Genomic DNA, 22,929 nt, shown 5'->3' with positions numbered 1-22,929 from the left:
GTCGGTCAGAATAACCATGTTACGCTTGGGGCTTGGATGCAGTATCCCCCGTACTTTCGCTTGGAATACCCTGGCGAAACCTGGGAGACCTTACGAATCGGATACACTGTATGTATTCGAGAAAACCGTTGCACCGACTCCACAGAAAATCTTTGATCCATCGATGAAGAATACCGTGTTATAGCCTTGCAACATGCCGCCGGTTATCCACTCTACCCTGGTTAGAAAGTCCACAGCAAAGTTTCTCGTGAAGTTCAGTTTGCATGTGTCGTAGTCCGTGAGGAATGCCCAGATTTCCCAAGGTACTTCGTCTAGGATGTTACTGTGTCCATAGGACTTCGCTGTCCAGCATCCAGACTCACGTAGTCTGAGAGCACTGTACGCTTCAACGTATTTAATGTGAAGGTCTTGAGGAGGAGATGCAGGAATACATTAAGAGCATCTGCCGGGCAGGACTGCAGAGCCCCAGTAGCATCTTTACGCGCGGTTCTTTGAATCCTATTAAGCTTTGTTCTATTGTACTTTTTGCTCAAAGCCTGCCACCATACAGTAGAGGCGTGCGTTAGGATAGGATGCACTGCAGCGGTGAAGATCCAGAGAACCCTCCTCGGCCGGAGATTCCATTTCTTTGCAAAGGTTCTCTTGCAGGCATGGAAGGCTATACAGACCTTCTTAACCCGCAGTTCTATAGCTATGCTGGGGCGTGTCTCTGTTCACAGCTCTGGTCAAGCGGCCGCCTCTCAGATCCGACTGTATTATATTGGCTCTTAGCATGGATATTATCCAACGCGTAAGATAGCCCTCCAATCCAATACTGGGCAGGGCTTCAGTGATGGCAGTGACCGCTTAGCTGCTCAAATTACCTCGTGGAGGGTGGTAGGCATGCTGGGGGACTTAGAAAATGGCGTTCTCTCTATAATCGCTCTTAAATTGATGTCTGAGACGCGCTCTAGTGTCTTGAAGACGAAAGAGATGAGTACTACGTTGGTCAGTACTATATCTGACTCGGCAAATGGATCTAGTACATTGTACTCCCTTATATATCTCGGATCCGTGCGTGGTCAGCGCAGGCAAATCCTATGGAACCCTACAATGATTGATTTTTATTTGAATTAACCTCATTTTCGCGTAGCTGCTGTTACTGACGGCAATAAATCTTCTATCTCCCTTCACATATCAGGAATTTGGGATCGCTATTCAACTCTTCGGTATTATATCCTTTCATCGGTATCGATCAGACCGATCAATGCGTTTGGTATACATCTGCGAAGTGCCTAGACATTATTACTCCGAATTTGTTTGGCCTGAACTTCTGTGCTGCCTCCATTGGTAATCGTATTTTCGCCGTTTGAATACCGCCATAGGCTTTTCGCAAATTCGTAATAAACTCCTCCGTAAGTTCCACCAACTTTAATTGTTCCTTTAAGGCAGTGCAGATTTCTCTTTTCGGCGTTATTTCATCGGGATCCTTACACTGTATATACATCTCATGTTTTGGACCAATACTGCCGCATTCTCCCCAAGTGAGTTCTTAACTTAAAAGCGGAAGCAATCAATTTTGTTAACGCTGGATCCTTTCAGCTTCAACAAGAGATCTTTTTTCGTGATTCTTCGGATCCTGTTGACATTTCAGCTCAGATCAGATCTTTTACATTGATATCGGCTTTGACTTTTTTTGAGTATCTCCGTCTGTTTCGATTCCCTTCTGAAACTTTAGCGCTCTTTTTTGAAAATGCGTGTATGCCTTTTTACTTCTACTTTTTCCCGCATTCCCACTCATTTTCCCGTACTCTTTTATTTGGCGGTAATTTGACGGTAGTACGATCAGGTATGTTACTGTAACACCGTTGTGGCAGCGGTTTCGGCATCTCCTTGGAAGTTATTCCTTCTACTTACGATATGTGATAGAGGCCTGCACTAACTCTCACTATGTTCTCTGTGGCTGATTCTTGAAGATGCTTGTCCATAATAAACTCAGATAGCTCAACTATTTTAGTTACAAACTGGGTAAAAGTTAATTCCTCTGGATCAGGACTCTGTCCTCTATGGACTCCGGCGTCATTACTCGAATTATTGATCGTCCCTGTGGTGACCGTAAAAGGTCTCTTTCCCATTTTCAAGGTTCTCAGAGTTGATGAGGTTCTCCTGAAAGGCTCTTTCTCTTGGTTCTGGAGTACCTCCTGCTGTCGCCCTTCTTGAACAAATGCGCTGGTTGTTGTTACCATTCCAGTGATCTGGTTTCAGTTTATCTTCCATCGACTTTGTTACTGGCGTTCTTAGTAGGATGATACTTCGTTTGAACACCTTCTCTGAATCTAAATCACTTGCAGAATAGATGATGATGTTGTCCACCGTTGAGGCACTGTGGTCGAGGGATGCCGGCGGCCGAGAGTCTGGGCGAAACACTGCGCCGTAAGTTTAAGCCTCTCGTCTTCCATGGTGGTTTTGTGTTTTGCGTATCCTTCCCACATCAAATTTAGTCCACGCACCAGAGATGAGTAAATAGCTGCTGGTGGGCAATCTGAAAAGAAAGTGCATGAACACATATTTATACATCAATGCCAACTAAGGTCACATTTGATGCGAGATCTGGTGTGTGTGTTTGAGGTAGGGGAGAGGTAAAACCCCTCAGCACTCAGACCTTAGTGGTCCATTATACTCGATTCCCCCGTCTAACGGATTATCCCGGATTCGTTTATGTATCGCAGGATTTCCGTTAGCGGATGTGATGCTATCCGCTGCAGTCGGAGCACATCAGCACCAAAAATCTGATGTCTGATGCGTTCGTAAGCGGGGCACTCACATAGAAAATCTTCCGTAGATTCCGCTTCCTCATTACAGGATGGACACGTATCATCTTGCATAATTCCTATTCTGAACATATGCCCAGCTAGTGAATTAATGATTAACCGTAGAGATGTATCTGCGCTGCTCTCAATATGACTTACTTGCGTGGTGGGTTCATCAGCCCCCGCCAGACCGTCGACTCTCCAACAGCTCGCTGGCGGTATCAACTGGGTCTAGGTCATTATCTGGTTTTGCTGAGCGTAATATTTCTACCTTTGCGTTCCTGAAAACAGACTGAACTTTGTGATCAACCATTTCCAGTGACTGCAGGCACTATCCCTTTATATGGAACAGACAAGTTTGGCTGTTCGCCTGGGGTTCCTCCTCCTTGATAATCATGGGAATCCTGAGTTTCTTAAGGCGATGGGAACGGACGAGCTTGTCCTTATCCATGCGAATCCTCGGCAATCAGATACGAGCAACCGGTCTCCTGGGAATCTCATCATAGGGGAATCCTGAGTTTCTTAAGGCGATGGGAACGGACGAGCTTGTCCTTATCCATGCGAATCCTCGGCAATCAGATACGAGCAACCGGTCTCCTGGGAATCTCATCATAGGGGATAATTTTGAGTGCCCTCCTTTGCGCCGCTGATCTTAGCAACGCACGAATCGTGAAAGTCACTAGAGAATTAGTCACTAGAGAATTAGTGTATCCAGTTCGTTCGCTTTTTGCGTCCAGGAGAGACTCGATGACCACTTTCAACAGCCTAGCCTCAACTCAGGTCCACATCTCCGACGCTAGTTTGCCGCTGGCGCAATCCCCATCCGCCAGGCTGCCGAAATAACAATGGCTTCATACGCTAGATGATGATGATGAAAAAAAATGGGGGTCGAGCTCCTGGATAGGAGCAAAGCTAAATAAGTACTTCCTTCGAAGAGCTTTCTTCATAAAACAGATAGTTCTACCTTCATTTTTAAAGGTTTTAAAATCGGGTGGTCATTTTACACATCCACTTCCACATTTAATGTGTTTTTGGGGAAACCCAAATAGCACTTTTTTCCAAAATAAAGACCAATTCTCTGAGGTTTAGTCAAAGGACATCTGATGAATGCTTTGATTTCCTGAGTTTATTTGCAAACCCAGGTCTCTCCACATAATGGAATAATGTAAAAGTCAGAATAACAGCTTGATGGACGGAAAATGAGAATATTTTCACTTTATTTCTACATCATCAGAAATATAGCGCAAAATATCACCACTACGGACTCAGGCTCAACCATTACCAATCAACATGGTTCAGGCGAACCAACTGAATGATTTACTATGGTAAAAGTTTGGTTTCAATATTTTATCATATTTTAAGGATATCTGCTTGCCTGTGTCAATATAGAAATATACATATAGACTGCGCATATGCTATATTCAGCAGGTTCAGCTACGTAAGGTGTTCATTCGGACAATACAATTTTCCAGCACTTAGCTCAGTATTACCAGTCGCCTTGTCATACCCAGCTTTATGGAACTCGTCGACATTTTCAACAGAACGATGACTTCATTTCCAAATCTCTATCGCCATATGTATGCATATCATAGAAACTTTCCCGGAGAAAACTCCATTCACGTCCTCGCATCAGACATATGTCAGCTGAAATGGCTCTATAAAAGGATGATGGCTCAATAAATAACCCAAACTTCGGAAAACTTATCCGTTCCACCCAGCCGAGTGTGACCTTCGTGATAGAGAAATTATTGTCAACCCCTTAGGAAAATTCAGGAAAATTCAAAAAACGTCGCACAAAATGCCATACAATACTGGAATAAGCCAAAAAGGCTCTCCGACAGAGAAAATAATTTGCATTTATCTTACTCCGCCAGTTCCCCGCAATCGTCGCCAGACAATACACATGGATATATAGATATATACGTCAGTGAGGGTTTTTTTAGTATTTTTTGAAGTTCCAAAAATCCCCAAGACATTTTTCCACTTGAATTATCCAACCTATTTCACCTGGTCGGCGAGGCAGGAGGCCCAGCAAAATCGTTCTGATTTGGTCCCAGGCTTCGATTCGAACGTAGGAAATTGAATGAAAAAAGGAAACTTTCAAAGCAAAAGATGGGATTTTCACAAAGACTTTAGTTTGCTCGAAATCAAATGAACTCGGTGAATCGTTGGGACGTCAACATTTTACAATGGAAAATTCCAAATGGGAATGAAGATGGAGCGAAGTCGGAAAAGTTGTATTCGAACTAATTCAGATCTGGCACGAACATTGTTGTAGAAACCCAACTAAATCGAATAACAATTCAGATGGCATTACCCTTATTCTCAATGGAGATTTACGGGAGTCGTGGCGGGAAATAAAGGAACATGACAATGGTGGGGCCAACGACTATGAGTTGCTATTGTGGTAGTGAGACCGTGTCGAACAAATGTAGGACACTTGATGAAAGATTTTACAGAATATCCGGATATCCTTGGGCAAAAGGGTCCCTTTTTTTATTTGTGTGATGGATGGTTTCAATAGGAAATAGGGTACCCCGAACAGCATAGGCGGGCAATCAATTAAATGGAGCAAGCACCCGGCAGTGTGATTAATAGGCAAGTTTGTCGGCCTAGCTCCAGCCGAATGGAGGGAGGGTTTTAACTTATTGATGCCAAATAAGCGTAAGTTTTGGGGTATAAAAAGTGCTCAACTTTCCTTTCCCTACAATGCAATAAAAGTTAATTGCCTCTTATACGTTGAAGTGCTGGGGATTTAACTATGTTGGTTCCTACCAGTCGCACAATGATCCCTTCGATGAAATTCTTGATTGGCATTTCATTGAATATTTAATTTGCAACGGCTCACTTTTAATAGGGAAATCATGTTTCCTCGTGAGAAGGTAACATTCGCGTAGAAAATATTTATTAATGAGCGCGGTACACGATGTTTACTAAGATTTTGGGTGTTGAAACTGTTGTTCCAGATTAATATTACCTGGGTTAATTTTAGAAACGTCATGTTTTTTCCATTCGAGATTGATTGGGAGAGGTAAAAAATGAATCGGCACAAAACTCTGAAATACTCCCTCATTATAGCAACGAATGTACTATTGTGGAATATATAAGGGTTGACCCGGCAAATTACCAATAATTTTCAGGAATACGAGGATCCCAAGCTTATTGATATTATGGATATAGGACGTCTGACACAATTAGTAGTGGGGTCGACTCGTTTGGATCGGGGTTTTTTTTTGTCTTGGATGGAAGCTCATTCTGGGAGGAGTCGAGGAATTTTTTCAAATCATTGCCTAGCCATTGTTGTTTCAGGTCACTTTTGGTCCATAGACATGGAAGTTTAGGTCAATCTAAGCTAGCGAGTTACCATCCTTAGAGCAGTTATACAGCGTCATTCCATTTAGGTTGCTACAATCTCCAAAATAATTTCTAGGCCATGTGCTTAAAACGCTCAGTTCTGAAGAGGTCGCTGTTTCTAACAGTGACTGTATCAACATCATTGCGGCAGGTCCTACTTTTTTCCAATTAGTCATATACCTTACTTCATGAGGTTAATCGAACCTTACTTTTACATTCCGCATCGCGGCAGGACATGAGATTGATTATGTTGCCCTGCCAGTCAGATTATTATAATATTATTATTCTGTTAAGGGAAAGTCGCACCGCGTCCTTGAAAAACTATTGTACCCCTTTTACTGGTCATAGTGTACATATTGATCATAGTACCTCAAGCAGGCCTATAACCGTCAGGAACTTTAGTATGTTCCCTACTTCCAGATCTTTCAGCTTTGCATCTGGTATTAAACTCCCAGATGCCTCGACCTACTTTGCTCAAGTGCCGAGCACTGTCCGAGGACATGTATAGAGGTTTCGCCATACTCCTCACAAAACCTGCAGGCAGTGTCCGTAGATATCCTTAGCTTCCCTAGGTGATAGTTCAGCCGACAATGACCAGTGAGAATTCTCACTATGATTCGCAGGTTCTTTTTGGTGAGGTTTAAGCAATCCTTTGTGCGTATGGGTTCGTATCCCCTAATAACCACTCTGGACTGCTCCATCCCTGGTAGGCCTGCCCAGTATAGTTCCCTCAACCGTTCCTCTTCATTTCTTAGATTCATAGCCATGAAACCGTTTCCGATTCCACAGAAGGGTTCTGGCCCGTATAAAGGCGTCCCTGCTCCCTTTTTGGCTAGTTCGTCCGCTGCGTCGTTGCCTTCCAACCCAGCATGGCCTGGAACTCAAAACCGGACCTTGTTGAACGAGCGGAGTGTATTCAGTCTCTCAGGCATCCCCATACCAGCTTAGAGTTCACCTGGTTGGCTATCGGTGAGAATAGCTATATTCTGCCTGCTATAGTTAAAGGAGGCACATTTGTCTATGGCGTATGTTTCCGCCTGGAATATGCTAGTGTACCTGCCCATTGGCTCAAAGTACATTTTCCTTGCCAGTCAGATGTCTGTCCGCCTTGACCTGCTTAACCTGCACTCAGTACAAACCAGCACTACTATGCTAATCAAGGCGGGGCTCTGACTGGGGACCTCAAACCAATCCGTGTTTGAAGAAGACGGTAAAATTACATAGCAAGTAGCCACACTAAATTCTCAAGACCAGGACCCAGTTATACGTAAGAAAATTCTATTCTCTATCGATATTTGGTCGAAATACTCTCCCTATTCATCCATTACTCCTCACAATCGGGAAGTAAGTTACCATCATTGTCATTATCACAAGAGAAGTGTTGGAATTCCTAAGTACGGTAGTGACGGAATTTAGCTAGTCACCGAAAGGTCTCTGTCTCATTTGCGAGTGTCAAATTTATCCTTCGCGAGAGTCGGATTAATCGTGTTTTGAAGGTTTGAGACGTTTGAGACGTTTCCATGTATGACATCTGGGTATCATTCTTCGAAGGCTACATACGTGGGCCGATGGATGGCTAATGGATCGCTAGGAGGTGTCGCTGTGCTGATCATTCTTTTGAATCGTTTGCAAGTTTCATTGACCCTCTTTTTGACCGTGACTCCTCAGAAAAGCAATCCCTATTTCATTCGTTGGGAGCCGAAGCACTCTTCTCTTTCTCTGAATTATAATGTCCTTTGCGAAAATAAGGCTCTCAGGGACGGTCTGATTGAAGTAGAATCGATCTTCTACTTATTGTTACCGCTATGAAATGTAGAAAAGGGTTGCAACCGTTAAGCCGTGTTCGAAAAATAGAAAGTGGTGACCAAAACCGGCTGCCACCATTATTGCACGTGCGAAAACCATTATCCCAAGAGACATAGCTATTGAGGTCACCTGAAAGGAAGATAAAATCGTGGGAAAGTCCTCAATGATATTAAATTATCTTGTCTATAGTGCGCAGTTTTTTTTTATAGTGAATGAATCCCTTGCGTATTTTAATCAGTTCTCCATTCTCAACTGTGAGGACATCAAAGTTAAGTTGCCAGACCCGTCCTTGTTCCTTTCTTTCCAAGACCCCAGCTTATATAGGCTTTCTTGGAGCATTGTACGAGTACATCAACTTATCATTTTCCTTGTCAGTTTGTCATGGGGCCTGTTAGCTGGAGAAATTAAACAGGATTAACTATGCTGGGTTATCCAGTTTCAATTATATTTTTTTTCCTGGGTTAAGTTTGACTTTACTAAGGATGCTGTTGGATATATAATAATTCATTCCATTAGACGCATCCCTTCGTGCGGATAAGGGAGTGTACGAATGTGTTATGGGCATAGAAATGCATGCATCAGATGTGCGCGTGTCGTATCCCCTTACGCAGACCGAATAAGTGAAACCAAACTCCCATCCGTTGATAAAAATTCGCTATGGAAAGGAAATGCAATCAAACCAAATATGGGGGAAATGATTTTTTTTACGGTATAGGACTTGGGAATAGTACCGGGGTTTTTTTAGGGGGCGGCAAACAGCACCCCGGTCAGCGAGCGTACTACAGGAGATAAAAACCGAGTAGAAATGAGATCCACTTCGTATCATTTTCATACGAGCTCGAAGTTTGAAACTTCAGCACCTAGGGTGAATTTACCCTCGGACAAGATTCGTCACAAAACGCGGAAAGGAATACAAATAGTTAGTTAGGATCTACATTGCCGATCACCCGGGAGGAAGATGAACTTCCTCTTGATTCATTTTGCCAGGAGAATTGCCACTCAGTGTGTGTGCGTTGCAATTCTTCAGGGGCGACCACTTCTCTTAAGTCTTCGCCCTTGCGGGTGTATATGACCTTTTATTCCAGCGCTAGGCTCAAACCATGAGCTGCCATCCATCCGTTTGCCAGTGGCATCAATAAGTTAAGTCGGCTTTGCGCCTGTTTAACAATACGTCCCGCATCAAAGGCTACAATATCGCCTGCACAACCGGCCAGGTATGTCTCTTCTGGCATTTGAAGTGCTAGCAGGTTATCATTCGAAGCGTTCCAGAAGTCCGGTCCTAGAATGGATCTTTGCGCTACCCCCGACGCGATCTCCATCCTCCTTTGGCCCTCTAGCATCTCCTAGAACAGGTAACGGCCTTTCAAATAATCCCTCAGTATCTTTAATAGATACCTTGGTATGTGGAATGCACTTTCTGCCCAGTGCGCCTGTGTTCCCCAGCTCAATGAAATGCATCTACGACCTCCATAACAGCCTCAACCTCTCTGTTTCAAAACTGAACTGCTTTGTGAATGAGTCTTTGGGAGCACGCAACGCTTCCACGAGTCTACTTCTCATGAGCTTTCCGAGCATTTTCCTGGCCGTGTTAAGCGTATATAGCAGTCTGTATATAGATGACAGCTCAATGTCTCCTTTGTCTTTGCTAATCATCGGGAGCATCGTCACCTTCCAACAACAAGGAAAAATTCCTTCAGGGAAGTATGGAACGCGCCAACGAACGCGGTTCTCGCTGCCATTTGCAGGATCCTTTCCCTCCCTCCCTCTCCAGGTCTAAGTTCAACCAAAGACAAATTGAAAAAAGAAGATATGAGTGGAATCTATAAGGTCTAGAATGTGAAAAAGTATATATTGGTCACACTGAAAGACTAGTGACCACAAGATTCGAGGAACACATAAGAGAGTACACCAAACAAAAAAGCGACGACCCTCGAAACATCAAGTCAATGGTACCAAGGCATATGGTGGAAGAGGAACATACTCTAGCGATGGACAATGTGGTATGGAAACCCCACCTTTGAGACGCAGCGGAAAGCATATGTATTATCGAAGAAAGGAGGCAGGTACCCTTGAATCACGATGAAGGAAACTGTCCAATTTCAACTTTCTTCAGTATCTCATTGGCGGGTGAGCGAATATTACATTAAGAGTGACCACTAGGCCATTTTTCAACTTTTCCAACGGAAGAGCGGCGGTTTCAACAGAAATTGAAAAACTTAGATAGCCGGTTGATTCACTAGAGTTTTTGGGAAAGCGAGAAATCAAACTATTGGTGGAACCAGGAAGTCGCGCTGTTCAAATCATTGTCCCTCATAGCGAGGAGAATTTTTTAAAGGATAAGAGTCAAGCCAGAACATTGGTGGCCGGAGAAGGAATAACGCGATCTTGAGAGTAGCTGTAAGAATAGTAAGGATAGCATCATTATTACTGGCAGTTGTGCGTTGTGGAATGTATGAACCTATGGGGCGCTGCCCACAAAGTTGGAAAGAGCAAGGTTTGTTGAAAAAAACTGCACTGGCACTCGTTCAAAATAAATGAAGCTCTTTTCCAATAATAAGAAGTAACTATCTTCGTCAATTCACGTCTTCTCAATCCATGGGTTGATCGGGGAGAACTATAAAAGATCTGTGGACGAATTGGGGTGGTATATATATAGACTGCTCCTGTTCGTTAAGCAAGCGGGTGGTTTTTCGGAGGCGGTAATATGGATTTCGGCGAGCCCATTCTGCGGTCGATGTGACCATGGATCTTGGGAGGCATCGGTCGTTCGAATGCCTTTATTTCGGCATGTATCTGGATACTAACTTTGGATAATCCAGAGTTACTTTTCGGAAAAACTCTTTTGGTGCGATAGGAATGACACGCGGAGAGAATATGTTGTAACAGCAGGCGTTCCACAAGGTTCCGTATTGCTGATCCTGAAGTGGAACATAATGTATGACAGGACGCTTGTCCTTCAAGTACCAAAAGAAACAACGCTGATTGGTTTTGCAGACGACCTGTGGCTGGTGGTAGTTGTGAAGAACCACGAGGACGTGAAAGTCTATGGAAATGTCAATGAAAATTTTCAAGCATCAAAATAAGTGACCAACAGTGACAAACGTTCCTACGCTCGTGGTATTCAGGCTAGGGAGTTATTGTCCACCACGCCGGCGTTGTTCCTCCTTTATTTTCCGGTCTAAGGATCAACATTTCTGCGTTTAAAATTCTGCAAAAAATTTCCTTCCTTTCAATTTTCTCAACTTCTTCCTCAACCTAGGTAGCATTTCCCAGTTCTCTCTCCATCCTAAACTCGACTGAGGTTGCATTTTAGGTCAGATGTCCATCTCAGCGCTCAGTGTTGGTCCATGTTGTCTTTCCAAGATTCCAAAATTTTTTTTATGACTTATGTGGGATGAATGTGGCAGAGACCCAGAGAGGACCCTCTTTTAAGAACTGGAAGAGTCAGTAAGTTTGAACATGGACGGCTGTTTGTAGCTCTGAACTGGTGGTTGACAACAGTCGGTTACCATGTTGATCTGGTCATCCACAAATCCCGTGGTCATTACATATGGTACAAATAAAACAACATAATTGGGACACTACTGTCAAAATATTTGCTATAAACAAATCGAATATATTCTCATCTATTTCTTGTCTTAAAGGATTACACTTGTCGCTAATATTAAAAATATCTTTCCCACGTTTCTGTAAACATATAAACACAAGCTACTCATATATGTATATATAATAACAAAAATATATTTCATCTTCCCAGACTCAACTCAAAATTCTGACTTTGTAAAAAATTCACGGCCTTGGTCACATGCAATTAAAACTAGAAAAATTCACAAGATACACATTCCTTTCGAAAACCGCTTAAAAATTCAGGATCATTAGCTTTCCATTATTGTAAAATGACACAAATCATATTTCTGTGACAGATGTTCATAATTTTTTTTCATGGTTTCACCACCAATTGAAATTTTTATTCAGACCAAGGAGTTGATATTTCGCAAAAAGGCCCATGTGAGTGAAAGATACAAGTGGCAAAGTATTCATTACAAAAATTGTATTTTAGTATTTTTAAAACCGGTAGCGATTAAATATAGAATGAAAGCGACGACAGATAACATAGTAGAAATTTTCCGTGCGGATGTTTAGGCATGGACGTGGTGACAACCGAACAATAAGTAGTGATAGTATCAAAGAGGGTTTATTTTCAGTACCACCCAGGCCGCTGCTAAGAAAGTTGACTGAGTGTATGTAACTGAATATGTTGCTAAAACAACTTAATTGAAAATGCTAAATCGAGGAAGAATGAACTATCATATACACTTAGAATTTTCAAGGCGAAACGCACTTGAATTGCATAGTCTAGTCAGGGGTCTGTGGTGACAAGCTTTTTGCGAAAAATACGAGCCGTAATTCAATTACTGGAACAAATGCTGAACGCGAAACTATAAACGTGCATATGGGAAGTTCGCACTTCCACCAATGTTCATACTATATATGCTTCTCTTATTATAATATATATCCTGAAATAAGGCAATGGTTAAATGTTTCTTATAAGATAGCCCTAAAGAAAATGGCCCATTGGTGATATGTAGTTCCAGGTTATGAGGAGGCATATCTTTTAGATTTTTAAGGTTTTGTTTGTGAAACAAAACCTTATTAAAATCGGTTCAATGTCTGTCTTTCTGTCTGTCTGTCCGTCTGTCGGTTCGTCTGTCTGTCAGTCTATCTGTCTGTCTTTTTTTTTTCTTTTTTGAGGAGGTGGAAGTTGTCAAAAGACACTGGCCTGGACACACCATCGTGTGGGATTTTTACCCACTAAAACCACCCCCGACTCCCTCCCTGCTCCGCGGAACCCCCATCAGGTATTACATCATGGGGCGGAGTCAGCTCACTCTAGCTTAATCCCATTTTTTCTATACACGGCGCACGTGACCGCGCTTTTCTCCTTTCCTCCGCCTTTCGCAGTTTGGTTTGGATAGATGCGATCATGTAGTTGACCGCATCACAATTCTCTTGACGTGCTAGCATTTACGGCACCAGATTTTCTGGTATCAGAACCTCTCCTAGTCTCCTCTAAATTCCTCCTTTCTTCCACAAATCTCGGACAGTGGAAGAATACATGCTCTGGGTCCTCTGGGACTCCCTCACAATTTGGACAGTCGGGTGAGGTCTCCAATTTAAACCTGTGAAGGGATTGGAGATATCCTGCATGTCCCGTGAGAAACTGGGTGAGATTATAATTAATCTCACCCTGTCGTCTCTCTAACCACTCCTTGATGGCAGGAATGAGCCTATGAGTCCATCGACCCTTTCCCAAGCGTTCCCACCGCTCTTGCCATCTATTTATGGATCTCTCCCTCTCAGCGTTCTTCGTCTGCAATAAGGGAGAGATTGACTTCGCATGGTATACATTCGCCATCTCATCTGCCAAGCTGTCAATCGTCATCATTCCAGAGATGACGAATGCTGCATCATCTGAAACAGTCCTGAAGGCAGAGCATACCCTCAGAGCTGTCCTCCTGCAGACTGCATTCAGTTTGCTAGTGTTAACTCATATCCGCAATGCTTCGCTCCAAACTGGGGTCGCATAGAGCATGATTGAGGTCACCACCTTGGCTATAAGCAACCTAGAGGTATGCCGTGGCCCTCCCACGTTCGGCATCATCCTCGCCAGGGCCATACTGGCAGTGGATGATTTATCAAAAACATACTGTACGTGTTGCTTATAGCTGAGCTTCCTGTCTATCACCACCCCCAAGTATTTGATGGTCGGCTTGGAAGTGATGATATGGTTCCCGATTCTAACACAGGCGTAATTCCTCTTCCGGCGCTTCGTGATTCCAAACCCATACTGTCTATCTGAAAGGCCGCCTTGGCTCTCAACAGCATTATAGATTACCCGCTCTAACATTTTCCCCACCGTGTCCAAAAGACATATGGGTCGGTATGACGATGGCTCACCTGGTGGTTTACCAGGCTTAGGCAGAAGTATTAACTTCTGTTGCTGGAAATATTGCTTCGGACATGCACGCTTCGAACAACTCAGCGAACATGTCCGACCTGGATTTCACGGCAAGGTTAAGGGCCTTTTTCGGTACTCCGTTCAGGCTCGGCGCTTTATTGTCTCCTATTCGTCTCTGGTGACTGGCGAGATTGCCGTCACATTCAGAGGTAGTTGGAATGTGTTGGTGCTCTCCTCTTGCTGGGGGAATAACCCCTGGTTGATTTTTAGCAAGAGGGTGGGACACGTGATCTGCGGAGATGAACGGCCTCTGAATCGTCCCATCACGATTCCATAAGCTCTCCCCCACGGGTTTATGTCCCCTTAAAGCATTTCCTCTTGCTACGCTGGATGGCGAACTTGAGGATTTTGCGGGCTGCCTTATAGGCGCACTCTTTCTGCCCCTGATCGACTCTACCTACCGCCCTCTGAGCCGCTCTTCTCGCTCGGTGGCAGGCTGATCGAAGACCGGTCAGTTCATCATTCCACTACATCTGTCTGTCTGTCCGTCTGTCTGTCACAGGCACTTTTCTCAGAAACGGCTATACCAATTGACACGAAATTTGGTGAGAAGGTGGAAACTGTGGACCCCCACACATGCAGTGAGTAATATCCTCCTACGTTGAGATTTGGGGGGGGGGGTCCCCATACATGTAAAAGGGGCTTATGTTATGTCAGCAAAGCTCGTGACTATTTCAAGTATTTTATTAGGAAAATGCAGATTCTTCTGTGAAATGTGATTAGATGTTTCAAATACATTTGGCTGCGCCAGAGTAGGGAGGCCAGGTTCAACCCTCGCCTTGAACTTTTGTGCTAATTTTTTAATCATTTTCATGATGGGAACTTGATTTCTGCTCCGAATAGTATAATGATGGCAACATTTTCATTTAGCTTCAGTCACAGAATCATTGTTTAAAGGATGCATATTGGAAAAGCCCGTTGTCCTCCGTATAACAATGTTATAGTGCAAAATCAATCTTGATTGCCTTTTAATTTAGTAACATCTTGGGCACACGCTCCCGCTCACAGTGATTTAGTGGTATACCCAAATGTCAGCGGACATTTTGTATTCCCAATGTGATGTAAAGACTCTGTACATTTCAATTTTTTTATTAAAAATGTTTCTTTTATTTCAGGTAAGTGGCTTCCGGAATCTCTGCATACGCATATGTGTAAGCCAATTTTAATTACTTTAATACCTGATTGCTTATATTTTTAAAATAATAATAATATTGCCCTAAAGATTTACTCTAGGAGCAATTTGAACTATTGAGCTTCTTTGAAAAAAAGCGTGCAAAAATATTTAGTGTTCTGTCATCTAGGAATGGTCACATTACCCTAAACATGCATATGATGCTACATTATCAACATCAAATATGAATACTCGGCAGCGAATATTATTTATGATTAGAGTGAGTTTCCCTTCACTTATTACATTCATAGCGTAAAGACATGGCAGCCCCAAATAGATATCAATAAAGAATGAATTAACTTTTCAGGCAAGAGAAGAAGAAAAAAACAAAAGATTCCATATAAGATATTAGATAGATCATAGAATATTTTCACATGCATAACACAGGGAATCATGATTTTTACGAGCGAGCAATATGTCAATGTGAAGTTATTATATTTTGCTTGGTCAAAGAATCAAAATCATTCCTTCAGACGAAAGCCAACCCAGAAGACAGATTCGCAGCCATAGTCGGCTACACACATACCAATCAGCAGCCGACATTAATTACAAAGCGATAATCCCCAAATGCATCTGAAATCATTTTCTAGCCCAAAGGCAGCCATAGCCAACCCGAAGTCAACCGAAAGCCAGCCAAAAGTACAGACAATTATAACTACAATAGATTCGCAAGTAATACTTGGCGTAGGCACTTGACAACGTTTTGCAATGTAATATGATATTACAGAACAATAACTACCACAGAAGTAATATCACAATCAGTGCAGTGTTGTTAGGTAATGAGGTGATGCGAAGTAATGCTTCGATGGTCGGTAATGCGGTGATGTTAAGTAATACGGTGATATAATACTGGATCTCGCTCGGTGATGGCAATGTGATATTTTAGTTTAAGGTGATATCACTTTTGTGATATTACTAGCACAACATACCCCTTTCTAATTATTAACATTATTAGAGTATATTTAATTAGAAACGCTCTAAGCTGTGCGATGATGCATATTTCTATGAACTTTCTGATCTTTATCATTAATGATGCGATAGTCCACATTGCCTTGTGTTTCTATATATTCCCCTCTGACAATATCGCTGTTGAGATCTGGTTATCCTACTGTATGCGTCAATCCTACCAATTTCCTGAGCTGCACCTATTAATGTTTTGATATGTAGACGTTTTGAAGTTTTGCACTGGAATAATTTTCCTACCTTTTCAGAAGCTTCAGGACCAAAAACAGTATTTTTGTTATGACGCAAGTGGTCTTGAACAGTTGATCATCTGCCCACAACTGGGAAAGTTAAAATTCTCATAAAATCGCAAAAGTAGGGTAGCGCCTTCTGTGAATGCAGCCCACCATATCATAAAACGTATAAAATAACACTCTAAACTGTACATAAATTGGGACGACCAACTGGAGAAGCTGGCAAAATACTTTTGTTGCAGTCGGTTAAGTTAGTTTTCTTTGTCTTCCTTGGGAACAAATGTTTCGATCTTTTCATTGTATCGTCCTATACGTGTTTAGATGCGGGCTCTTCATCTTCCTCTCTCCTAATTTTTGACTATTGGCAGTCACATTCTGCAATATACAGAGATGAAAATATTTTCTTTTTGCTTGAACGTAAGTACGTTCATTAAAAAGTACCATTTTGTACCTTTTTGCGACATTTTTTATTACTATTCAGTGGTCACAGGAAGGAAACCAGGACCGGGATAACTTCCTTATGGACTCCCACAAAGTCACACGATTAACCTAATTCTGTTAAAGTCTCCATTTTGAACTGATTTATAGAAAACTGAAGTATTAACTTAAATTTATTATCGAATTTAATTCGCAAAGGAGGCAAAATACCATCCTACTAGTTGCTAATCCTCATCTTCAGAAATTGCTAGATTGAGGGCCGCTGGGAGGTTAGTAGAGGTGTTTGCTTTCAAATATAATTCGTGATGAATTTGCTGAACTATTTTCTCATTTCAGTTTTTTACTTCATCAGCAGTATTTAAGTCCTGAACATTGACTTTGTTCTTTTGTAATCAAAGGCTGGATTCAAGGGAAACTTTCCTGCGAGATTAATAAACATGTCAGAGTGACAGACCAACAAAAATCGTCTGCCTGGTTGTACTGAAAGTTGTAGACACACATAACATATAAGAATCACATCATCTTCCAGAATATTCCAGTACTTCTTAAACGAGGGTGATGACAATGTTGGAGGCTTTTTGGTAACCATGGCGTTACTCAGCTCCCTAATGAAATATAACCATTTTAATTGACAGGCAAACTACCGTGTAAGCCTTAAAATCGGCGGGAACATTCTGTACGATGTTGAGTACAGATATGAACTGAACAATCTAGCCGGTTCGCTCAAAGTTTGGCTCCTCTTATCCGACATAGAGTGAAACAAGTGGGACGACGAGCAGGCCGCTCTCAGAATCTTCCGCTGCCTCTGAATCTACTTGCACTAGATATTTATCAATTGCTAATTCCGGATGGCTCAGGTTGATCATTATATTATGAAAGCGAAATTTTGTGACCTATTACATCGCTCCGTTTTAAAACGCTGGTCAGTTCAGAAATCGGAAACTTGAAATTTTTATTTGGCTTAGCAACTGTAATATAATCGTCAAAAAACCATCCTGAGTGGCCGGAGACGACCTACAGGAAAGGGCTATCCCAAAAGCAAAAAAAATGGCCGTCGAAGTATTCCGTCGACACGTGGTTGCACGCCTCTGCGCTAGCCAGGCCCGGCAATGTGGGGAAGGGGTGTTCTTCGAACAGCTCAATGCATCACGTTCCATTTTTACAAAAATGCATGTCTCCTTTCCGGTGCGTGGCTTCCGGATCCTGGAAAAGACTTAACACGGGGATTCACGTGCACCTAACGAAATGAACACAGGTGAGCTAAACCTGGAAGTGGAGCTGGAAAACTCCGGGCCCAAGTGCCGCGATCGAAAAGGAGGATCCACCATGGATCACATCCTTGATCATTGCTCCTTCTGCCTTAGATGTTCAGTGAGACGCGGCCTCTGAAGTTCCCACCCTTCCTTGACATCTTCAAGCCATTATTTTGGAAGGACATCCAATATATTTGAAAGTTTTGCAGGATAAGGAGGAGGAGAGAAGAAGGGAGTCCCCACATTTCAAGAGAGAAACTTCATATTAATATCTCTATAATTGCAGAAAAACTTATGGACAAACTCATGCACATTCCTTTGTAAGTCAGTAGAAAAGAAAAATAAATGAAGTAGAGAAGAAAAATTTACAAATTTAGATGCACGGTAAACGCGTGAATTACCTACCTTTGGCAGCCATTTGTCGATTTCCATTTGTCGAACAGATGACTGTGTGCTGGGGAGCTCTTTGCTGAGACGGAGGAATTCATGTGTGTCATTCAGGAGAGCGTTGTCGACACCTAAGCTTAGAGACGTTGGACCATCTCATTTAACAGCGCAGCCTGTTGTTGCACCGGTGCAATACATGAACATGCATAATGCTCTATGTAAGGAGATCCATCAGAACCTTACATACAAAAATGGGCTGATCACGGGAACATGTCCGGTTCATTGATATGAACCGGAAGCTGTAGTTGATAGTTTTGTTTGCAGCCTGTATTGGGGCCGGCCAGTTCCAACTGATCGCCATATTCCACACAACAAGCCTGACTTGCTGTTAGACAAGACGGGTCGCTTCGCGCATATTATTGATTTTGCTATCCCCAAAATAGCAACGTCGAACGGAAATGCGTGAAGAAGAAGCTGAGCTATTGGCTCGGGAAATCAAAGAAATTTGGCGTCTCGAGCGGGCGGTTGCAATTACTACAATATTGTCAGCCACCGGTACTGTACCTAACTCCTACACGGGATCCCTCGACTTCTTGGGACTCTCACAGAGTCTGGTTCAAACCATGCAGATATATACCATTCCGTACACGTGCTCGATGTTGCGGGAAGTTCTCGGCGTATTCTCCCATTGAACGGAAAACTGGTGTCCGCAATATTCTGAGAATTTTCGGGAGATTACTTTGACCTGCTGACTACAACAAATATATATGAGAGCACTTATATGAGTTAATTCTCCAAACTGAATATGTCAATCCAGGATCTTGGTGGACACAAAGCGACCCCGCTAGAGACCGTTGCATGGGGTTAACGGGACTAAAATGTTTTTCGCGAGTCCTTCCGTGGCGTTGATTTCTTACGGGATCAATGCGCAAAGTGAGTAAGCATGTGCGGATTATTCATGAATAGATTGGAGATACGCTTCAGTCGAGCAAGTGCCTGTCCTGATTCTGGAGCCGTGGGCGGATTGTCCTGGGCACGGAACAGCCGAGCCACCGCAAGCAGATGCAGGCACAATGCCAGAAATTCTTAAGCGCGGAAAAATCAACCCTCCAACTTTCCATTGAATTCCGTCCTCGGAGCTCCTTCCGTCAACACAAAAGTTAGAAAAAGAAGTCACACCGTCCGGCATTCGCTGATTTTTAAAAAAACACACGCTTCTTTTGAAGGTTTTGTCTCTGTCTGTCACACGCAATTTTCTCCAACACGGCTAAAGTGATCCGAATGAAATTTGGTGGACATATGGGAACTATGAAATTCCTCGCACATGCAAATTTACGTGGAGTTTAAAAGGGGGCTCCTCATAGATGCAAAGGGGGGATATAAAAATGTTTTCCATCGAATATAGTCATGTGTGGTATCAAATGAAAGACTTCAATTAGTTCTTTCCGCATAGTGCACAGTTGAATATTTAACTATTTACACGTTGAACTGCCATACACTCATCGTTCCTCACATAGGTAAACACAAAAGTTTCTATAACCGAAGCGTCTAGCTTCCGGTTTCCGACTTGTTTGTAAGTTATTTTCTGCCCCGACATTTCAGATTCGAAGAAATTTTGTTGATCCTTTCCTTCCTCTACTTAACACGTTATTGCTGCCTGTAGGCCAATCTTTAAGTGGAAATCCTATTGCACTGCGTTTATCTCTCTGAATTATGAAGTCCAGAAAGAGAAACCTGTTCTAATAAACTATTGAGTCATACTGCCAACATATTGTATGGTCATGACAGAATAATAGTGTTAGATATATTTAAGAAGATTCGAATGTTCACTGTGAAGGTTATACCTTCTAAGTCATTGCATCAACCTAACATGACGCCCATAAGTGATTAACAATATAATTAAAAAGTACTAAAATTACTTCAGGAAATAACATAACAGTTCACATGACAATTAAATAAACAACATTTATTGTTTACAAATTAGTTTTAATGGTAAAATACAATAAATCACCAAAAGATACGTGTTTCTTTAAAAGGTAAATTAACAATCCTTTTTTTTTGTAAATTTGAAAATGAATCCTGAAAGCCAAGACTTCTTGAAAGGAATTAGAATTAAAGAAGTTTGTACAAATTCGGAGTTTGTACAAACTTTGCACTAAGGAAGTGAATAAGTTGTTCATTAATAAAAAAAAAAATTTTACAACCGACGAAAGCATCGTTGTTAATCCAGTTTCATTACTTTCTTCCCTGAGAGCAATGTGAATACTCATTAATGGTGCGGAAATTTATTTAAATAAAGTAAAAAGGAAATATTTTAAAATAACAGTTGTTTACTCATAAATATGTTTACAATTTTGACGCAGACTTTTTGTTCACAACTCAGTTATAAATAGCAATTCGCCGTGACTTCAGTGCATCTGTAACTTGGTTGATTCGCTGTTCAAACTAGATTGCATTCAAGGGTGAAGTTAGGATAATTACTCTCCCTTAAAGTTCCAAGAATACTGGCACAATAAGTTTAGAAATTGCTCATAATATGGAATTAAATTGAATTATTTGCCCTACTCCTATACATCAAATATATCTTGCCTAATTGTCTACGCATTGAATTTTGACAGACGTCATTTATATAAAATTCCAATGTTACTACATATAATAATTTAGGTAAACGACCATGTAATTTCTACTTTTCTCATTTGTAAGTTCTGGGACCCAAATAAATTTCATAAAAATATTAGAATAAAATGAGGACATTTTCCCATAATTAATTCTTTAACCTAAAACTTTTGACATATTTCATAAACAAAACGTTTATTGACCTTTTCCCTGTTCATAACTTATTTCATAATCTCAATCTTTTTCTTTTTGTTTAAAAAATTTTGATTTGGAGCAAATAAATAATAGAAAACTCTTTCTATCTTTTATCTTACACACATGTATCTATTATATAATGTCCCCTCTTGGATACTATATCTATAAAACTTTTCTTAGATTCAACCCGGACGAAATTGAAAGATCAAAATCAAAAAGTTCCGAATAATAAGAGACGAATGAAAAGAAAATCACAACCAGTCGAAATCGATGGCAGACAATTAAATGACTTATTTTTAATTCGATGATGGAAAATTTTTGGCATGCAGCCCGATATGTATTTTTTTTTTTTCATGGGAAAATTCATTTCAGACAATCTGTTTGTGTCCAATAATGATTGTTTTCCCGACAATTTGGCATGAGTCCTGGCAAAAATCACAGTGATACTTGTCACAAATTGAAGCTTTTTGCGCAACGTATCTTTTCTGTTTAAGATTGGTTTGTTTGATTATTTGGAATGAGGTACTATTGGTGATTCGTCTACTGATTCTATATATTCATGGAAATCTACTTTTTAAACGACTCAACAAAAACTGTGCAATGTATCCCTGGAGAGAAGTTTTTCAGACGCAAATATTTTTTTAGCAGTAGCAAAACTGCATTCTACGAGGGAAATGTCTTAATTATTACTTTTTGTTAATTTGTATTATAAATTTGGCGCCCGTGAAGCATTCGAATTGAATTTTATTTTAAATAAACTTGAATATATAGTGCATTATTGTTAGTTACACCCGATTTAATCCTTCAGATTTTAATTGAAAGGCGCTATCATTTCTAAACCGTGTGGTTTATTTATAAATATATACACGTTTTTGTGAATTATAGAATAGAATAGAAGGAAATAGTATATAATGGTCAGTATTTTTTTCGAAGATGTTAAATGAGGTTCCGAATTAGACTGCTTTATCTGATGAAACATTTCGAATAAGACCGGAATGTGAGCATAAACTGATAATATCTCGTCCGATTAGGTAAAGTCTCATACAACAATTTAAATTTTCTCTCTATTTTTGTTTTGATATATGGAGTAACTATCTATTTATATATATCTATCAATCTGTAACGTCATAGTACGATCCCTCGGTGAGGGTTGATACCTACGACTGAGCAATAGCTCTGATGCCAAATCTTATCTCCACCTCAGCAAGGTGATCGCTGGGAGTTCCTTTCCACTGAAGGCTTCAAGCGGAGAAGAATGAAGCGGGTCTCTTGGTTCTAAAATCGGGAAAAACTGAGCCACCTTGTCGTCTACGGTAAACTGCCTGTAAGGCTAAAGACTTTACCCGAGAAAACTACCTGCCACTAAGTCGCAAAAGGAGTCTCGCACTGGATTAGAAATATAACGATGGATGCGCATCGAAATTGAACTGATTGATAATTTGCGATGTTGCAATAAATTTGCATAAAAACAACAACTTTGACCTATTATAACTTTGCTAGTAATAGTAGGATTTCCACCAAACTTGGTAGTGTCATGCTCTTTATTAAGGCCTACAAGCAACATGTTATGGACTTGAGTGAATTTAATTATTATTATTAATTATTAGTAATTATTATTATATTATTTATATCGATATGGAGGGTAGGATAGGTAGGTATGTATCAGTGGCTGTTCCGAGGAGCCCAATTAGTTGCTTTGGTGCGC

The 22,929-nt window shown here is 41.3% G+C and overlaps 1 protein-coding gene across 8 annotated transcripts in view; it reads left to right on the top strand.

Moving 5' to 3' along the window:
- Window positions 1–22,929, top strand: part of LOC119647762 — a 724,584-nt gene that overhangs the window by 300,515 nt on the left and 401,140 nt on the right. For 2 of the 8 annotated variants that reach the window (XM_038048884.1, XM_038048886.1), the window contains exon 3: window positions 15,084–15,119. The exons of the other annotated variants lie outside the window; for them this stretch is intronic. In XM_038048884.1, the coding sequence (XP_037904812.1) occupies window positions 15,084–15,119 (36 nt within the window). The remainder of the gene's footprint in view (window positions 1–15,083; window positions 15,120–22,929) is intronic. 8 annotated transcript variants of the gene reach the window in all.

The sequence above is a fragment of the Hermetia illucens genome, chromosome 2, assembly GCF_905115235.1.
Source record: "Hermetia illucens chromosome 2, iHerIll2.2.curated.20191125, whole genome shotgun sequence".
NCBI lineage: Eukaryota > Metazoa > Arthropoda > Insecta > Diptera > Stratiomyidae > Hermetia > Hermetia illucens.
This window is presented reverse-complemented; position numbering and strand designations above follow the sequence as displayed.